General features: G+C 39.7%; 1 protein-coding gene across 1 annotated transcript in view; it reads left to right on the forward strand.

Annotated features, from left to right (window-relative positions):
• The window catches only part of LOC145655851 (ubiquitin carboxyl-terminal hydrolase 29-like), a 43,065-nt gene extending 30,156 nt beyond the window's left edge, over window positions 1–12,909 (forward strand). Inside the window, exons 2-10 of the mRNA XM_081709316.1 lie at window positions 8,011–8,293; window positions 8,385–8,424; window positions 8,646–8,816; window positions 9,064–9,195; window positions 9,318–9,444; window positions 9,603–9,739; window positions 10,168–10,261; window positions 10,390–10,469; window positions 10,588–12,909. Coding sequence (XP_081565442.1) covers window positions 8,011–8,293; window positions 8,385–8,424; window positions 8,646–8,816; window positions 9,064–9,195; window positions 9,318–9,444; window positions 9,603–9,739; window positions 10,168–10,261; window positions 10,390–10,469; window positions 10,588–10,717 — 1,194 coding nt within the window. The 3' untranslated portion in view covers window positions 10,718–12,909. The remainder of the gene's footprint in view (window positions 1–8,010; window positions 8,294–8,384; window positions 8,425–8,645; window positions 8,817–9,063; window positions 9,196–9,317; window positions 9,445–9,602; window positions 9,740–10,167; window positions 10,262–10,389; window positions 10,470–10,587) is intronic.
• The last annotated feature ends 7,868 nt before the right edge of the window (window positions 12,910–20,777 follow it).

Below are 20,777 nucleotides of genomic sequence, written 5' to 3' on the forward strand. Positions count from 1 at the left end.
TCCGATAAATATGTAGATATGTTAGTATGTAATAGAAAGACAGCTGCCCAGCCTCATAGTCTAGGTACATGCCCGCATTCCTGGGCAATTGTGTCAGGGGCAGAGGGGTCTCAGGCTTGGTGCAGGTGTACAACTTCGGGGTGTTCCTCCAGAGCACCCAGAAACCCTCACAGTGGCTTTCGCAACTTGCTCAGACTCAAATCTGAATATCGGCGTCCGAAAGGTCTTAGAGAAGAACAAAAAACACAATACATTTGATTAAATCGTTCCAGTATAAATATGGTTATCAAACATACTTTTAAAAATATACTTCCATGGAGATGGTGCCCTACAGGGTGGTGTTGGAACAGTGTGTACAGGCTTAGTGTCATGTTGTGGCCCCGCCCCCTCCTCAAACATATTGGTGTGTGTGTGTTCGTCTGTGTTGCCACACCCTCTCGTGTCGTTCGCCTGTTCTGTTATGTGTAATCGGCTTGGGTGCATATATGTCTCGTGTGTCATAGTACGTGTGTTGGTGTTTGAGATGTGCATAGTGTTTGAGCTTTGTTGTATGTTTTGCATGTTTGCAAAAATAAAAGTGCGTTTCATCGTGCCTCGTCCCCGCATCCTGCTTATCCTTGCAACGTCACAACTAGACCACTTTAGATGTAACTTAGAACCTCCAGTGACCTCTGTATGTGTTTCTTTAGTTGTATGAGCTCCACTGGAGGACTCTGAATAGTTGACAATGGAAGAGGGCTATATCAGATTCACCCCTTCTGCCTCGGTGTGACAAATTAACACACTGCATTAACGTTTAGAAATAAAAAACATATGATAAACACAGTTTAGAAAATATTACCTTGTAACAATTCATTCAGTATATGAACTGTTTTCTGTGTCCTTATGTCTATAAATTAAAAGTAATAAAAAATTTAAATGATAAATAAATTACAATAAATGTATAAATGTTCACAAATAAGAAACTACATTGGTCTGCACTTTTCTCCACAGATTCAAGGAACTCATGAAAGTTGGAAGCTATAGAAACACATAATACAGAATTATAGACTGACTGATGTGTGAGCAGAAAGATCACTGTGATGTTCTCATATCTAAAGCACTCAAAGCATTGATGTTATGTAAATGAACTGTGATCTGATTGGTTTAAGGAAATAGATTCACCTACTTTGAAGTTCAAGTTTTTATCAAAAGGTTAGAACTGGTTGACTATACTTTGTCTGTTCTGCAACAGGAAATTTAAACATTTATATCCAAAGTATTACGCGATAGAAATCAATTTAAGACTACCCGTTATTGACCGCTAGATGGGGGAAGATACGAAGAAATAATTGAGTCCAGATGCTCCTGCCCGACTTTACGGTGAGACTCTGCTTTTACGTCATTAAAACGTTAAAGAAAAAAGGCCGCCATATTTGTAGTTCCACAACGTGAAAAGGCGTCATTTTGTATGCCAAAGAATGAATAAACACCATGCCATGCCTTGAAGACGACGAAATTGCAATCTATTTAGCTAGCCATAAGAATAAGAATAGCTGTTTGATTTACATATTCACAAATATATTGCATGTACATACATCTACATTTCAGCCGATCAAAATGTTTCACGTACTTATAACCGCAACTTTATGTTACAGCGGTCATATCAGAGATTTACCAATATAAAACGCAACAGGTGTCGTGTTCTGTAATAGAACATTTTAACATTCATATCCATATTACACTGCAGAAATCAATTCAAGACTGTAGAGTCGTCGTACCAAATGACGTAAACTCAATATAAACCGCTGACTTAATTTAATGAACAGTATTAAGATAATGAGTGAGTACAGCGAGTCTTGTCTTACTGATGCCTGTTCTAACTGAACATAGGCAGACTCCTGCATGCTGACTGGTCTAGTCACCAAACACCTGCAGCTATGGCAGCTCGTAGCAGGCAGTTACCCCTGCCATAGAATTAAAAAGATTCAATTTCAGCAAATGTTAGCGCATTTGACAATGGGACAGAGACAGAGCAGGACGAAAACCCACCCTCTGTCGACTGAACATGTGCGGCGGAGGATGAGCAATGACTGGCCCATTAGACCAATCTTGAAGCGTGTCGAATTCTGCATAGAAAGTGACCAAAGCTGGAGGTTCCCTGCACGAAGATCAGGCACTAGCAGGCAAACCGAGCATTGCAAAGGCCATATTTGAAATTCCCACAATGCTTTTCTCACCGGGCGTATGTCGGGGCAATAACATTGTCAGTTGGTCCTAGCAGACAATTATCAGCATGACAAGAGTCTTTCATATCAATAAATTCTGACAAAACTTTGAAAGCGATAAGCAGTGGTTAGCTCGAAAGTTATTCATAAACAAGCATGTTGAAAATTACGAAGCAAGAGACTTAGATCAGCTGTTGTCTCTATCGATGGTCTGAGTGAACCATGTGTTCTTAGCATGCAGGTAGGGTCTAACGCCTTCTGTGCTGAGTTGCTGTTTCCAGATTTTAAAAATAGAACTCATTGTTAAACGGCATCTGTAATAGTTAAGGAAAGTGCGTTATAAGTATAAAGTGTTACAGTAAGTGTTTTGGCCCCTGACTGCCATTAGGACAAGCCAAGACAACCGCTCACTACGTTAGCTTATCTACTTGTTAAATCAGCCTGAAATTAAGATACAGCTAAAAGTGTTGATTTTTATACTAACATTTTCACAACTTCAGCCAAAGTATTCAGAATGTAAATGTTTGGTCTAGCAGGTATGGCCCACAACTGATGCAGAGAGTGCATGACATGGCAGAGGGGATTCATGTTGGCAAAATGCCCTCCTACGAATTAGTCCCAAATACTGAAGCAAAAAAGAGGCCGAATTCATCTGATGGAAGTAAGTCTAAAAGGGCTTCTTGATGTTACCCTGGTGACTTGCATTCTTTCCAGATGCTCAACAACCACTAAAAGTAGTGCATTGCTAAAAACTACTACTTGTGCTGGAGGTGTTGAAAATATGGTTTCCTTGTCATTGTCAGTTTGATTTTATAAGGTTCTACGTGGGTATCGATAGGAGCTGAAACTGTGCATGTGTTGCCCCTCTGAGGAGATGAGCCAATGAGGAAGATGCCCGTGTTGAAATTTGGCTCTAGACCACGCTTTGAGCTGGTGCACTTTGTCAGCGGTTGAAGTTGCAGCAGCATTGGCGGAGTGGGACGCAATGGGGAGAAGGAGAGCGAGAAGGATCTCAGGAGTGAGAAGCTGAACAGCAGCAAGCAGCGGGAGGCTGGAGACAAAGCCTCTCCTCTCCCTTCTCTGACACAAACACAGTCACGTGTTATATACTCACATAATCCAAAATCCAGCATCTTTTATTTGCTGTTAGCTGGCGAAGAGTAATCAGTATAGTCAGATTCCTTTAATGTAAACACTTGGGAAAATTCCTGCCATGATACCACTTTGGACACAGGGAAGATTTGATAGTAAATATTCTGGCAGGGACAGGCCATGACGACTAAGGAAAGTTTATAATGAAGGTTAATTACACCATTCCATAAAATATAGATTCAGTTAAAATGATCAAACTTTTAAGTCATTCACTTTTATTTTTATGTAGCTAACCCTTTCTTACCGACTTAGTACAATGACAGGAGTTAATCAGAAACGCTCTCATTGGCATTTCTGCTTGAATTGGCTTGACTTGGAAATGGTTGGCTGGAAAATTCCTGCCATGAGATCACTTTGGACACAGGGAAGATCTAATAGTACATATTATGACAGGGTGAGGTCATGACTGCTTAGAAAAGTTTATAATGAAGGTCATGAAAGGTCAGTTTTGACTAATTGCAAAAAACACCATGTAAACATTAGAATGGGAAAGTCAAGCGGTCTGAGCGAAGCGAACTGCGAACGAGGCATGGAACAGACTAGCTAGGACCAATATTTTGAAAGTGATCAGAAGAGGATGACATCAAGAATCATTCTGATGATCAAGTGGCGCACGGTCAAGCAAATTGCAGCCAGATACAATGCTGTTGCTCCAACTAACATGTCTGAAGGCACACCATGGGTCCTCTGAAATCAGTAGATGTTTGAACAGAAGGGCTTACCTATGTATTGTGACCAAGTGCATCCCTTCATGCAGCTGCTTAAACTATGGCAGAAGGACACTTTCAACAAGACAAGAAACCCTGCCGCAAGGGTTGTATAATCACGGATTTGTTCCAGTATCAAGACAGCAAATTTTCAATGTTTCCCTGGCCTTCACAGTCCCCAGATCTTAATCCTATAGAACATCCCTGGGTAAAGGTATAACAGGCAGTTTAGAACATGTCAGTCCCTCCATGTAATTTGAGAGAAAATATCCTAGGAAGATTGGACCAAAAGGAAAAGCACATTTGGTAAATATGGGAAAAAGAAAAACGAAAAGACAAGATCCCTACCAGAATATTCACGCAGCTTGTGCTATTGTTCACTTGCTGCTGTCGGAAGGGTGTTAAGAGAAGGAACACGACCTCAGAGGATGACTTCTTTAAGGGTAAGTTCTGACCACAGCCACCACTTGGATGAACTGTGTGTGTGTGTGTCTGAGAGAGAGAGATCTACGTAGAAGTGTTCTAAGTATCTATACAACGCTAATAAGACATTTTCTGTTACTTTTTAAACAGATACTAGAAGAAAGTATTTAATGAAGAATTACTTGACTACTGAGGGAACTGAATCAGCCATAGTAAGTAAAGTAGAACCAAGACAAATGATTTAAAGCCAAACTGAGGCAGGGGACAAAAGCCACAAAAAATGGAAAAACGGCTATGGTGAACAGTGATGCTAATTTAATGCTTGTACTTAAGTACACTGAATGTCTCTGAATATAAATTACAAATGCATTTCAACAAATGTTCGAGAAATTAATTAAAAACACTAATGTAAATGTATTTAGAATATATTTAGGACACATACATTTAGCATATGCAATCTTTGTCAGTTACAGGAAAAAAAAATACTGTTGGTGGGTTTTTTGTTTGTTTGTTTTACATTCTCCTTACTATAGAATTAACAGTCGACTGTTCGGTGACTTTGCATGCTGAGTTGTAACACTGATTATTAGTATAATTGTGGCGAGAATCAAAATCAACACTAGCTAAAATGACTGAGCGCATTGGAATTTATTATTCCAATAGCACAATTTGAATGGGTCTACGGTACCTTAGTGTGTCAGGTCCTGTTATTTCTGTTGAACATTTGATGTTTGGGGGCACATTTTTACATCATTAGGCCTGCAGGCTATGTGATAACGGCTATGCGATAAAAATTGTATTTGTTTCCTTTCCAGTCCAATACAAATTATAAATTACAAATGTATCAAAATGTAATTAAAGTCATATTTCAATTAAATGTATTTAAATACTGTTCAACAATATTTCTACTCATATCTACAGGTGGAACCTAAAGATATGAATTTCAATGAGAGGGATAAATGTATTGAGGACATTTGTTTGCTAAAGTGAGAAAGTCTGCAGTGGAGCAGAGCAATCCTAACGCTTTCAAAAGGTACTCAGAGCTGAAATGCCTGAGAAAGGCAATTTAAGTGGGTGTGCTAAACCTCTATAGGCTGAATAGGCAGAGATAGGTAAATAAAGTGTTCTTGTGACATTAGAAATACAAATTTCAAAAGGGGCATTTTTGGCAGCTTAACTGACATAGTTAAGAATTTTAACATTTAAAAAATATATATTAAAAGGAGAATGTTACTTATTTCACTCTGACTGTAAAACAGTGCATATTGTGTTAAATGGGATTTCCATCCCATGTTTTTAAGGCTGCCTTATGTATAAATAAATATGCAAGAATGCAGAGCATGAATAGGTCGGTCTTCCATTCTGTATCACATACCTACCCTTGATAACACCGTGGTAACTGGAAAAAAAAACAACCCTTTTTACTCAGTTGTCACTACTTCCAATAGACTTCACGCTAATCTCATAGAAGTCCACCCCTTTCCGTGTCCTCCGGAAACAGCACTTCCGTTGTGTTGTGACAGGATTTGTTCCTGAAGTTGTATGCGTTTTCTAAATTTGCACCGCATTTCTAAAGTGTGTTACCACTTTGATGAATATGCTTTGTGTATTTGCAGCACGATGGGTTTTCCAGGACACCGTAATTTATGCATGTTTAATTCCATCTTTTATTCACGTACTAAGCCCAACTCTATAGGCTAATATTTATAAAACCGAGATAACCATAGAAACGTCTTCATCTGTGCTTGATACTTTCATGGAAAAACGGAACTGCTGCTTGTCAAGCTTGTTTCATCAGGTTTTATATCATCGTCATGACGTGTTTGAATTGATCCCAGGCATATGCAGTCCTCATCAAAATCCATTCAAGTCCTAGGCTGTGAGTAAGGTAGCTAGCTATGTTCTCTCTCTGGTCACAGTTGGCAAATAAATTATGCATATAGATTGTGGGGAAAACACTTTAGCACGTGTTCTCCAAAGAAGTGTCTTAATATGAGCTATCTAGCTAGTTCCAATGTCAACTGTAATCATAACACTGGGTTTCTCTCTGTGCTCAGGTGTCTTATTCGCATGCCAGTAACATGTTAGCGATATTGCAGTAGTGTGATTTTTTATGTTGCCCGTGATGAAAGGTGACAGCGAATAAAAATCCAAACATTTTTTTTGTTCAGGTCTTTTTAACGGTCATAACCCACACATATTTATCTAACAAAAAAATCAGGTTCCCTAAACTATCCCACATGTCATACTGAAGAAAAAAAAAATCACTTGTTGCTAAGAGATAGTAGAAGCACAGTAATCCTCTACCTGTAAAAATAACTGAACGTTACAACTCTGGCTTTGAATACATTCTTATGGATTCTATTTACAGTGTGGTTATACAATAAAATAAGTTGTACATTAAAATAATTGTAATTATTTACAGGTGCACACGTTTGCCAGAGCGCAAGACTAATTGCTTCTTAAAGTAACAATGCTTATAGATGTATGTCTAGAGAAATTAGGGCGCAAATGTAACTTTGTAGCCAGTTATCTATGATAAAACGTAACCTGTCATATTTGAAACATTTCTCCTTACCACAGGGCGAGACAGTGAGGATTTTAGGAAAAAACATTACGCTACCTGAATTTACCAAACTATACTGCGGAAGTTAAAGAATCTTAACGTTTGAAACGCTTACACACACACACACGTAAATAATATTTATTTTCAAGAGGGTGACAACGTATGAGAACTGAGAACTTGCATCAGTAATGACGAAATAATACATATTCAGAACATCTAAGAGTCAAAACTCCGTTTTAAAACAAAATGAGGTGCGCTGTATCGCGAATATCAGTTAAAGGACCTGTAAAAACCATATTTGATATTTTACTTAATTCTCTAATCGAGTAGATCACAGATTCGAACAGGATGGGCTGTGTTTGCTCGTGTATGAAGGTATGTATGTTTTTTCCTACACTTTGGGAACGATTTTAAATACGATAATCTGAAAAGGATTAAGATTTATTGTGCATGTCACGGAACGCTTCCACTGGTCACGTGGTATGGCCCGCCGCGTGCACTGGGAGTTCTTCGTTGACTGTCTCGTGTGTAACCTTGCCTATGTTGTTCAGCACACACCTGCATCGGTTTACTCTTGTCATGTTTGTATGTATTTAAACCCTTGTTAGTGTGTGCCTTATTGTCAGTCGTTGATCATGTTCGTGTTCACGGTCACAGTTTGTGTTATACGTGAGTGCCGGTGTCTGTATCGTATGTTAATAATCGTTAATAAACGTCTCCGTGGAGCTAGTCTGTACGTCCTGTTCCTTGACCAGCGGCACTCGGGCCGTTACAGTGCGTAACTAATTAGCATTTTCCTGTTAAAAAAACTAGCGCAAATGCAGATGATTAAAAAGTTTTGTTTTGTTTTGTTTTTTAAATCAAAATGAGATTCTTGTAAGAATACCGAGATATCGCTAAGTCGCGATAATACTTCATATACAAATCAATACGTTTCTACAATGCTTTTCTACAGAAAAAGAAGAAGGAGAAAACGAATAGAAGTTGGTGGAGACACATAATCTCATCCTCCAAAGTGTCTGACTCCTGCGTGGCATTAGACGGTCACGCCGCGAATGTGACCACCTCCACTTCTTGCCCCTCTTCCTCTGAGGGGTCCCTGATCTTCAGTACTGCTTCTTCCTTTTCACCTGTGGACATATCCCACAATGCCTCTTCTACCCAGTCGTGCCTTCCTGGTCAAGCCTCCTCCTCCTCCTCATATGAGTCGCTCAGGACTACAGCAGTGATTGTTCCTGGTTAGAGCTCAGCAGATTTGATCATGTTGTTCAAATGCATAGTCTGTTTTTGGTTAAGGACATTTACTCCAAGTTTCTGTTCTCTATACAGAGGCTGCAGATAAAGATGTGGACTCCGTGCGCATTGAGAGGTGGGTACATTATCAAAATTAATCTTCGTGGCAGAGAAAAGTGTGGCATGGTGGTTACCCAATGGCACTGCCATTGTAACTTCCTTGGGGCATAAAACGAGAAAAAACATCATTGTATTTTTCATTCTTCACACCTTTATCTGTCTAAGGGTTGTTATGTGAACATTTTGTGCATAACTGGCCACTGTGTATTCATCTCTCCCTTCTTTTCTGTCTCTCAGGTTTCCGGCTGTTCTGATGCAAGCAGACACTCATGTTCAGCCGCAGAATTTATTGGGACAGCTGCTGCACGTCCTCAGGAGTAAAAGGAGGCGTCAGATTGGTCAGGGTGAGGGCCAAGGCCACACCCCCATCCATTCCGCTGTCGAACACCTCAACATTCGGCAGCTCGGGTAAAGACGAGAATACACACCGCGTTTTACTACACAGCCTATTAAGAGTAGATGATTTTACAGTTTACACAGGTGAAGCTCAGTCTTTTTCTCCTATACAAATACAAACATATTGTAATTAAATGAGCAGTAAGTCATTTAGCAGTTCTTCTTCACATTATGAAACAGCCATTATACTGACATGTAGTGGCCTGGATGTTTCAGAGCTTGTGCACTAAATCTATTTTTAACATGGATGACCTGTTAGGTTTCCCAACATTGGGAACAGCTGCTATATGAACGCCACTCTGCAGTGCCTACTGAGTATCTCCTGCTTCTGGAGACCCATCAGAGCTCAGTCATCCTGCTTGACGGATCCTTCTAGTTGCCAGATGCTCAGGTACCCGTTCAGAACCAGAGGCTTCACATGGGTCTAAATGAACTGTTTAATCATGAGTGCTTAAGGAGGTGCTGTGATGCTCAGAGATATAAACCACTTGGTCTCCCTGTTGCTGTGTGAAGATGTTTTTCAGATCTGCAGCAGGCCCGGCTCACCACTTGCAGCACAAAGCAGAAGGTGCAGCTCCTGGGAGCCCTGCTTGAGTGTGTTTCAGCCCGCTGCCCTGCATTCGAAGAGGACTATGAACAGGTCCAGCTAAATGGCCCCCTCAGCCATTCAGAACACATCAGAACCTCACGCAGTACCCTGCAGGAACTGCACACGGCCACCTTTGTTTTCTCACCGTGCTGCTGTTGAAGTCCAGGAGCAAATCCTCCTCTGATGTTCTCCTGTGCTGTCCTCCACAGGATGCTCATGAGTTCCTGATGCTCTGCTTACTGCAGCTGAAAGAGGAGGGAGAGAGACTCAGGGCCTCTTTCTTCTCTTACATCTGCCCTGTGGCAAACTTTGAGTTTCATATCAAGTCTGTGCTCACATGCACCAGGTAATTAGGTATCACTGTTGCATATCTCCTTTGTGTTAATGGACTGGTCTTAACCAGTCTTAACGTGTTTGTTTAAAGTACATTTTCTCACAGAGAGTAGGCGCTTTCTCCGGACATCTCTGTTTAAAGTATTCATGAAAGTTTCATAACATACATAACTTAAATATGAACATTTAAAATGCTCACAAGTTCAGCTTGTATTCATCACATAGCTTTCAAATCTCAGAGAGTGTGTGAGTTTGGGAAAACATAACAGACATGGACTGAGCATTCTAAATGTTTTCTGCTCTGATGCTTCACATTAGATAAGATGTTATCTACTTGTAAAACTGAGCATATTAGCATGTGATAACTCACACTGTATAAGGGATGCAGGAGATTATTTCTGTGCAAATGTTGTAACATTTCTGTTCTCCATTTTGTGAAAGCTGTGGAAAGCAGAGCTGCAGAGTGGATGTTTACAACCACCTCTCTGTAAATCTGAGCCCTGCTACGACTGACAGCCTACACACTTACTTTAAGGTCGGTCACCTCACACACCCTCTTTGGATAAGGCTTCATTACCCTGTTGTAAAGGAGAGAATACAGTTATGACATGCTACCATTTTGATTTTATCACTCTCAATGAAAGGGCCTCTTTCTTTTTTCAGCCAACACTACTGGAGCGTTTTTGTGAGTGTGAAGCAGGCTGCGAGGCAACTGAAGAGGTGGAGTTTTTCACACTGCCACGGTGAGTCTCGTCTGACGTAGATGACCTTAAAGAATGAGTTTTAAACCAGTCCAACACACACACCCTCCTCCACTCACACACACTTCCAGTCCTTAAGTCACTTTTCCTCTTGGAACAGTATTTTCGTCCTCCACCTTAAGCGGTTTGACATGCTGGGCCAAAAGCTCTCAGACGTGATGGACGTCCCGTCCGAGCTGGATCTCTCTGCCCTTCCTGGGGTGGCTTCTCTCAGGCAGCAGTCGAGGTGAGCTCGTACCATCAACCCGTGCCCACATACTTCTCTGTCCACCCATTCCCATTTAGCTACAAAATGCCGACTGAATGGCTTTGTGGTTTGTCCTCAGTGGAGCAGCGGGAACCCAGGACAAACCGCAAGAAATGCAAAATGATAAACTGGGGGAAAACTCCAGTCCCCAGCCAGGTAGAGCTGTGCCATTTTCTTACAGTGGAGTGATAATATGGCTGTGTATTAGTATCTGCCATAATGACTAAGTTCTTTTAACCCATCAGTAGTAAATGAGAGAGGAGAAGGACAGGGAGCTAGAGGACAGCAAGTAAGCCTACCGGTGAGGAGAGAGAGAGACCAAAAAGAAGAGAGATGCAAGCTGAGAGAGACACAGAGACAGAATGAGAGAGAATGAAAGAGGCCTGTTAATACAGAGATGGCGTTCGATCCGTGATGCGTTTTCAGTTAATCGTATGAAAAAAAAGATGTATTTGTTTGTTGCAGGAATGTGCACCCACTGGCACCTACAGACTCCAGGCGGTGGTTTCTCATTTAGGTGACAGCATGGACCATGGTGAGTAATCTGACATTATTTATACACGTGCAGTAGAAACTATTAAATGACTAAGGACCACCGACTACTCCGACAGGCCACTATATCAGTGACACAGCTGAGGGAGAAGGACAGAGCTGGTTGTCATTCAGTGACTTAAAAGTATCAAGAAGCACTGAGCCAGCCATCCTGAAGAGCAGGACAAAAACAGCCTACCTGATTTTCTACGTGCACAGGTAGAATCTCACCTTTCAGACTTAGGAATGTAGGTACCTCAGTCTAGGAGCACTCTAACAGAAACAAGTTTTACAAGCTTATATATGTAGGGAGTAAATTAGCCTTTACTGTGCCCTGGGACTGCAGGTCTCTTGTGCATGACAGGTGAGTGAGGCCTACTCCCAGCACCGGTTGGCAGGTGCTAACCTTCTTTCTCAGTCCTTTCACCCTTCCCTCTCTGTAAAAGAATTAAAAAAATTTTAACCCATTAAAATGAGCCATTTTTTATTCTCCACAAAATAGTAAATGCCCCCTCTGGCGTTCTTGTTAAAACACTTTTTCCATATTTTTATGCCATAGATTTATAACATGAATAATACTATACTTGTCAAGTCAACATATTTAGATGAGGTGTCCTAGTGTCAGCTATTGTCTTCTAATCGCTATTGGAGATGTACAAGTCCCCATTCTTTATCCCCAACATTGTTCATACTAAAAGATTAATTTCTTTTCCAAGTAGCACATGGCAGGGATTAAACACCTATTTACATGGACGTCACTTCCATCGCCACATATGAGAACACTACCAGGGTGCTTCACTGACAGAGGAAGAGCTTCAGTCCTTTTTGAGAAATAACCAACTTGTATTTTAATTTGCAGATGTTAGGAGTGAACCAGCATCTGTCTATAGTTCTTTTAATTGTGAGCACACATATTTAAACCCTTGTTTTGTTGTTGCTTGTCAGTGTTTGACCCCATGTATGCTGCTTTGCTGTGTTTTAAGACTGCCTGTTATGTTCTAAGTAGTGTTAATGCTTAATGTTCTTCGTGTTTGGTTTTGTCTTGTTCTGTATGATAATAAACGTCTGTGGCATCTGAACCGCAGCTCATCTTTGCATCCGGCTTCACGTCACAGGAACACCGACCGTTGAAGGTTGCCTCGAGCCAAGGGAAAGAAGAAAAAGGGGAAACCCAACCCATGCAGGAGAATCCTCCATGCTTGTGGGAACACTCCCTGTCATCACATCGGGGGAGAGTATCTCTGGAGGATTTTGGGGGGGCCCTGGTGGTGGTCCAGGATCAGATGCTGCAGAGTCCTGCCTACCTTCACTGGATTACCGGGACCCGTACGATTACGACTACCAATATCCAGGGTCTGACTCTGCAGGGTCCTACTCTCCCCCCACGGACTACCAGGAGGACTATGAGGATTACAGCAGGAGTGAGGAGTATGTTGACGTCGGCCTCAGGTCGGACACCGAATCCGACCGCTCTGAGGATCCATCAGTGGAGGTGGAGGAGGCCCGCCATGAGGATCCTTCCTGTGGTTTATAGACCGGGTCAGAGGACTCTGAAAGCAACGAGCCTCCGATGTTAGTGCTTAATGTTCTTCGTGTTTGGTTTCATTTTGTTTTGTGTGTTAATAAACATCTGTCTCATGTGAACCACGGCTCGTCTTTGCATCCTGCCTTGTCTCCCACGTCACAGAACAGCAATTCATCTACACTTCTCACAGATAAAACTATCGCTAACGGCGAAGAATAAACATGTTGCAAAAAAGCAGTAAGAGCTAGTATGCAGAAACAGTGGTGTTAGCGTGAAACAGTTTCAAAAACAGGAGTCTCCTTATGAAGGAAGGAGGTCCTTATGAACCTCTGTATTTTGACAGCAAGTATTGACCATGTGCCATTAAAACCATGCCAGGTATGGTATTAATCCACAAAATAGCACATCAAATCTAATTATTTGGCTAGTACAGGGTTATGCAATATTCCCTCAACTCAGCAAAATGCAACAGCTTGAATTACTTAACTGATTAATAATAATAAAAAATCTTTCCTGACTATAAAAATATAGCTGACCCATTCGAAAGATTAAACATCCAGTGAGTGTGTATCCTGGCATGTTAAGGTAAAAGGCATCTCCGACTGGAATACATTTAAGCGGTTTCGGGCGCCATCTGGTGGCGACTTGGAGTCCTTATCACGCTCTCATTTCTTTTGTATGGCGGGACAAGTGTTTTGTTATCCTACCTATCGAACAGTTCTACCTAGATTTAATGCACTTATGTACATTAGCATTAGTCCAGGCTTCTGGTGTTTATTTTGGATGCATATATTATAATTAGGCTACTGTGGACATTTGTATTTTGTATAGCTACAGCACCTGTACTTCACACACGTGTAGTAATCGGATCTAGAAAGTTGCCAGCCCTATTAAAATATTAGATTTATAGTATAATAGTTTCATTAAACAGACAACGCGTTAATCACAATAATTTGCATGATGATTAATCTTGAACCAAAAATCTCGCCGGGAGCTGTAGTTCTCTTTCCAGACACACACCCAATAAAACTGTGCTTGATCATTTCTTATTGATAGCCACTGACTATAGGATCAATAGAATAGTACAACCAAATAATCTTTAATGTTTTGCTTTACTGTAATACAATTTAGAATTGCGATGTTACCCTTTTAAGAAGAACTGAACACACTGTGATAAGAGCAACTGGATGTAGCTTTATTGACATGCTGGTCAAGGACTCACATCTAATATGTTTAAAATACATTAATTGAGGCCAAATGCAGCATAAAAACTTTTTTAATTTATACAGAACCAAAACAATCAACATTAAAATATATAAAATATATAATGTATAAAAATATGGGTATTGTTAAAAAAAAATAATAATAATAACCCTAACTCTACCCTAACCAAACCCTAATCCTAACCCTAAACCAGTAGCACAGACGTGTGTCCCAATTTGTCTGGGACAGCAAGAGATAGATAGATAGATAGATAGATAGATAGATAGATAGATAGATAGATAGATAGATAGATAGATAGATAGATAGATAGATAGATAGATAGATAGATAGATAGATAGATAGATAGATAGATAGATAGATAGATAGATAGATAGATAGATAGAGCTACTTGAAAAGAAATGTGAGCTATGTCCTATTTGCCTTTCTTTACTGCAACACTGTCATGGGACCCAATGTTAATGCCTTTCTTTTGTTCCACTTTCCCACTGTTCACTTTACTATGTTATGAGATGCTATGAAAGGAAAAATAAAACATGCCACAACTACTGTACGCATAATAAAGCACAAATAGAACATGAAAGTCCAAGCTATTGTGATCTTTGGCGTCCAAGAGCTCGTCTGCGACTGCCTCTTGCCGTAGTTGTGACAAGTCACCACAAGAGGTCTCTGTTAAAGCAAACACACAAAAAAGACAGGTCTTCTGTGACCTACGGCATTAATTCTGCTTACTCCAGATACAAAAACAAGTATACAATTTTGCAAAAGGTGCAGTCTTGTATGTGAGATTTGTTTATAGAGCTGGGAAATGTCAAAGTATATGTATCCATACCCTGCCTGTTCAGACACAGAACAAATGTGTAAATATAATAGATAAATGCATTTATTATAATAATTTTAACAGAATTCAATACATATATTTTGCATAATTGATGAGAGAAACATTATCAAATAAAACCAAGACAAACAGCTGGAAAAGAATCGCGAGGATCCCTTTTTTAAGTGCACACTGTTCAAGTTCAAGTTTGGTTTATTCGTCACATACATAGTCATACACAGTATAACTGTTTGCACAGACAGCAGTGCGAGCCACTGCTAACCAGACTGGATCTGCTTCTTCAGAAAGTTGGTTATTTCAGTGATCAGTAACATATCATTTTCTAATTTAAGGCATATGTTTTGAACAGTTTGCATACTTTTAGGGCACGCACACTGGCTTTGAAAATTACGTGAACTGGCTTTGATGTGGTATGAATGAACAAACAGAAATAAAATGGATCATTAACAATGCATTGGTCAAGGAATGTGCAGTCATGCAACTCGCAGTCCCTCGCTCGCCCTTGGCCAAAACTAGTCGAGGAATAGCAAACCCATTCCTGATACGGTAGGCTTGGACAAAACTCCAGTTGTTTCTGCACAGTCCGAGTTCGCTACGTCTCAGCGCCACCGAACCAGAGACAGTAAATCCCCTGGCACTGCAGGTACACGGGCATCTCGTTGTTCACGGAAAAAGCAGGATGTGGTTACTTTACAAGTTTTATCACACTAGGTTCTTGTCCGTTATCACACTTTGGGCCCTTAACACTTTTCAGTGCATTCCACATCTGAGAGTGGTGTTGGGGAGGGGTGGATTGTAATTTACAGCTTTTATCTGAAAACCATTTCTTTTTTTCCCACCTACACTTCTTTCTTAAAGCCGTGTTTTACGGTACTTCACTCCTTTAGTTCACAGTCGTAATTGTAAGCGATACATCTAAAAACTTTTGTCAAGACCTCTGAACGAACATGGACATGGCTCATCCGTTTTGAACAGGTAAGCAATTCAGTAATGCTTAACTAATTCATGCTATACTTTATATTAGTATAAGTTACTAAAAAGGCTGACGTGTATCTAGTTATTTATTTAGCTAATGGTTGAAATAATTTATCATGCGTTGTGTGATTTAACTCGGTAGGGCTTAGCGTCATAATTAATTTTTAGGTCTAGATAAAACATACATCTTAACAAACGATCATTACATATTATGTACATTATGTACGTATCTATTCTTTTTGCGAGCTAGGAAAGGATATTATCTTTATTCTGATTATTTTTGATCAATATCAAATATGACCATTGTGTTTTAGAGTACGTGAAACATTTTGATTGACTGAAACTCGATGGCTATTCTTATTCTCATGGCTAGCTATACAGAAAAACTTGAACTTCGAAGTAGGTAATTCTATTTCCTTAAATGAATCATTAAATGATGTAACATCTATTTGTTCTGGTAAAGAAGATACCATCATGATGATCTTTTTATGCTCACGGTTTATAATTCTATTTTATGTATCTCCGTAGGTTCACACGATCACGAGTTCCGTGTTCCTGATAACATTGTATGGTGTTATACATGTTGGCAACCTCTGTATGATGAGCTGATGAACAAAATAAACCCGAGTTACAATTTTTTTTTCAGTTTTAAAGGCCACTAAAGTCTTTTGCAGCTCCTCTTCATAAAAGATCCCATCTATATTTTCCCCATCAAAATCCCGTAATTTGTATACAGGAGGGTCTCTCCTTAGACATTCAGAAACGGTAAAATATTCATCCATAAAGTGATTCATCCTGCTCGTGCCCTTTCTCAAAATGTCTTTTTAATCGTGACATTCTGATGGTATCACCGACTCTAAACTTCAATCTTAGTTTTTCCACCTTTTTCAGTTGAAACAACCCATACAAGGTTTTAAACACCGTGAAGGAATTTCCTTCGTTCACTTCAACGGCTTTCATTTGAATGCTTCTGTGAAAGCTGTTGTTATAAGCATGAACCAAGTCTTGTACCACATCGATGTATTTTCTCGTATTGATAGCTGTGAAGTATCTCCACATTCTGGTTTTCAACATCCTGTTGAACCGTTCACACACTGATGCTTTTTGTCCCGTCCCAGTAGCAAATTGATTGACGTTGTTTTTTTCATTAATGTTTTGAAACTTTTATTAAAAAATTCTTTCCCTTCATCAGTCTGAAGTTTTTTAGGAACTCTGCCTTCTTTTAGAATTGAAACAAAGGCTTTGGTAACCTCAGCACCTGTCTTGTTTTTCATCATGCATACCCAAGCATACTTGGAAAGTATATCTATACACGTTAGCATAAATTTCATGTTCCCGTTATGTTGGTCATGTCCACCAAATCGGCCTGCCATTGTTCATCTGTGTTTTTTTTACAATGACTCTGTTTCTTTTAAATTTCACAGAGATTGGTTTATGTAGCATGTATGCATCCTGAGCTGCTAACCAGTTTTTGATTTCCTTATCATCAATCCGTTTACCGATTTCATCCACCACGGACCTTTGCAGACTCTTGACCCCTCCATAGGATCCTGGGTTTGAAGGAGTGTAGTAAATATTTTTCAGCAGACGTTCAGTCATGGCGAAATGATTGAAACACAATGAAAAGAGTGCTAGATTGGATTATGGTTTTATTATCATCTTTTTGGCAAAAGAGGTTATGTTTACGTTACATTCAATTAAAAATGAAAGCATGCAATCAAAGGTTTTATATACAGCAACCTTTTCATCGTTACTTAGTTTCAAAACACATACATCTATTACATATGTGAATATATATATAATATATGCCCGTTTTTACATTCATCGGGTTTTCAAACATATGTGAAATAACATGACATATATATATATATACATATACATATGTGTAAAGGATAACATGTATTATTGGCTTCCGATACTAGAGAACTCCACTGACTAGACTCACATACTACACACATCAGCTTTTCCAAATTATATGCGGATTTGATATTATCGATTTACGGTTCTGACTCTATTTTCAAGGGTTTTACAGAACAGCGTGATCAACTTCGTCCTCAGCACTCTTTTTTTTTTCTCGGTTAAAGGACCAGCGCTGGTGTCCATGCAGATTCCCATTTGGCTCAAGCACCAGGGTTCAGGCTTGTGTGCAGCTTCCAGTAGTATTTGACATCGCCGTGTACCTGCTCCCCGCACGCTATCGTTTTCATTGTTCAGGTTTTCATGCAGCTTCCAGTAGTCCATGACGTCGTCATGTACCTGCTCCATGCACATGCTATCGTTTTTTTCATTCAGGTTTTCGTGCAGCTTCCAGTAGTCCACAACGGCGTCTTGTACCTGCTCCCCGCACACGCTATTGTTTTTTACTATGAACTCTTTGAGAGTGGATTTGATATTCTGTTCTTCCTGCAGGTCGGTTACCACTACCTCAGCGATTGCCTGAATCTTGCTAGAGGATGGAGGTATCTGAATGCCGCACAGCTTCAAAGCTCTGGCTAGAGTATGTATGAACCACGGCTTGAACAGTTTATTGTATCAGCTTAGGTGTGTTGAGGCTGAAATAGGATTCATCCGGATCGTACAGGCATGTGTGCTGACGCTGACTAGGATGGTCAATAGCACAGCCGTGACAGTTTTCTCTCATATCTTCATCAATATTTCTATACATCAGATTCCTGATCACAGCTCGAACGACGACTGCTAGCACCGGTGGGTTGATGCACCCATCGGTTTCGTTGTTATTCATGTTTTCACTAAAGCTTGTTTCAGAGGGTCCGCTCTCACTGTCATTCACACCTGCAAGAGCCACTTTATTGTCATGAGTTCATTGTTGGAGTATAAAATATCGGACCTGTTTCTAGACTCATCGTTTCAAGCTGTAATATTTCGGCGGGTCCATGCCCCCCCTATGCATATTAGATGGGCGGGGGTGTGTGAGGTGGGGGTAGGAAATGTTTCTCTTTGTCTGTTGTTCGTAGGTAGTTGGCAAGGCAGAAGGAATCGTGGGTCTGACCAGGTGGGACCACAGACAAGTTCAAGTTCAAGTTCGGTTTATTCGTCACATACATAGTCATACACAGTATAACACGCAGTGAAATGGTGGAGAGTGCTCTGTCCAAACTGAGGAAGAGAACCAGGGGTGCATAGAGAAAAAAATATATATACAGATAAATATATATATTCTATGTATGTACAAAAATATATTAACAATGTATGTACAATATATGTATATTATGATTATATACACAATGTACAATGTACAATGACAGCACAAGGGACCTTGCATCAATAGATTAAAAATTGCTTCACCAGAGCACTAAAGAATCAAGTTCATTTGCGTTTTTATTACATTTTGCTGTTACTTCAACCCAACCCTGCTGGAAGCAGCTTTTGTGCATTGCCAATGGGGGGAGCCTTGCAATGCCATCCATGGTTGAGCACTTGTTCACCAACCTCTGACATTCAGAACTCTAAGGATTGGAGACACCATTCTTTTACTTTGGGAGGAGAAATTTTGAATGAATGCAATTTTAAATATAATCAGTAAATTAGTCAGCCTGTGATATTGCTGTTTCTGTCCTTTTCTATCCACCTGTTTCCTGTAGGATGACTAAAGAAAGTTTCGTTCCTAGAGCTTCCTAAGTTCAACACTGTTTGGTCAATACACAATTCAATTCAATAGAAATAAAGATCCAGACTTTGAAATAATTGAAGAGAACTGCTGGTCCTGTCTTTATTCTGAGCTCAATGTTACAAATGAGGCATTGACAGGAGAATGTCTAATAGTCTCAGGTGGGCACATCTTTTATACATTTTCTTCAAGGACCCTTACATAACCATTTTTATTTTTTCATAATACTTGTCCAGGTTCCAATATTGTTCTCCAAACCATACATTATTCAGTGTTTGCAAATTGATATTCAATACTTACACCAACCGGTTCTTGGTACCATTATGTTCTACCTGAACTACTTTTTTTTTTTTTTAAAGGCGATCCTATTCTATATCACCGGATGCCCATATTGGTTCTTCCAGTGATGTCCATATTGTTTCTACCAGTGTATTTTTCCGCTTAAGATATCTTTATTACCTCATTTCCCCTCTTTCATGACTTTTGTCATGAACCCATTATAGTCAGCGTTTTTGTTTGCAATCTATCGATATATTTTTTTGATAGTGTTTTAATAGTTTGTTTATATACTTAATATAACTCAATTGGTTAATTGACTATCCCCAACCTTTCATTCCTTCTTACCTATACGTTGTGTCCAAGGTGGCTATCTCTGCCAGCAGAGACCCTATCTAATCATCATCAGGCATGGGGCAGGATAGTTGAGTTGTTCCTTCTACTAAGATATTACACTTCATAATTTTACTAATACTGTGAGTAACTGTAACCTATTGATATGAACTACTGTATGTGAGCTCACTAATACATTCCTAACCATCTAGGAAGTCAGGAAGGTTCTCTTGCTGTGCTGATTCGGTACACTGGATGATTAGACATAATGTATAAAGCAAAGTAAAAGAAAACAACAAAAGTAACTGGGAAATGCGAGATAAGTAGGAACAAAAAACAAAATTGGATAAAATAAAATAAAAACATAAACCGCCATCAAGTAGGAGCTGAATTTATATCCTTACCCAGCAAGACAAGACAGTATTACCATCGCTCTAATTTAGAACGAAATCTACTGCATCATCATGAATGGTCATGCTAAACATTTTATCCAGCCTCTACCTTAAACAAAAATGACCTAATGTCAATCAAATAGAAGAAGACTAAAACAAAGAAAGTCATCATGTAGTCAAACAGTAAAGAAATGATAACAAAACAAAAAACAAGAAAAAATAAATAAAACCATAAAAGCGAAAAAGCCATCATGTAGCCTCCATGCTCCTCCTCATTTCCCCGAATATCAAATACACAAATTTAAAGACATAATTTATGCTGAG

The sequence above is a fragment of the Electrophorus electricus genome, unplaced genomic scaffold (genome assembly GCF_041902795.1).
Source record: "Electrophorus electricus isolate QZ-2024a unplaced genomic scaffold, ASM4190279v1 Scaffold37, whole genome shotgun sequence".
NCBI lineage: Eukaryota > Metazoa > Chordata > Actinopteri > Gymnotiformes > Gymnotidae > Electrophorus > Electrophorus electricus.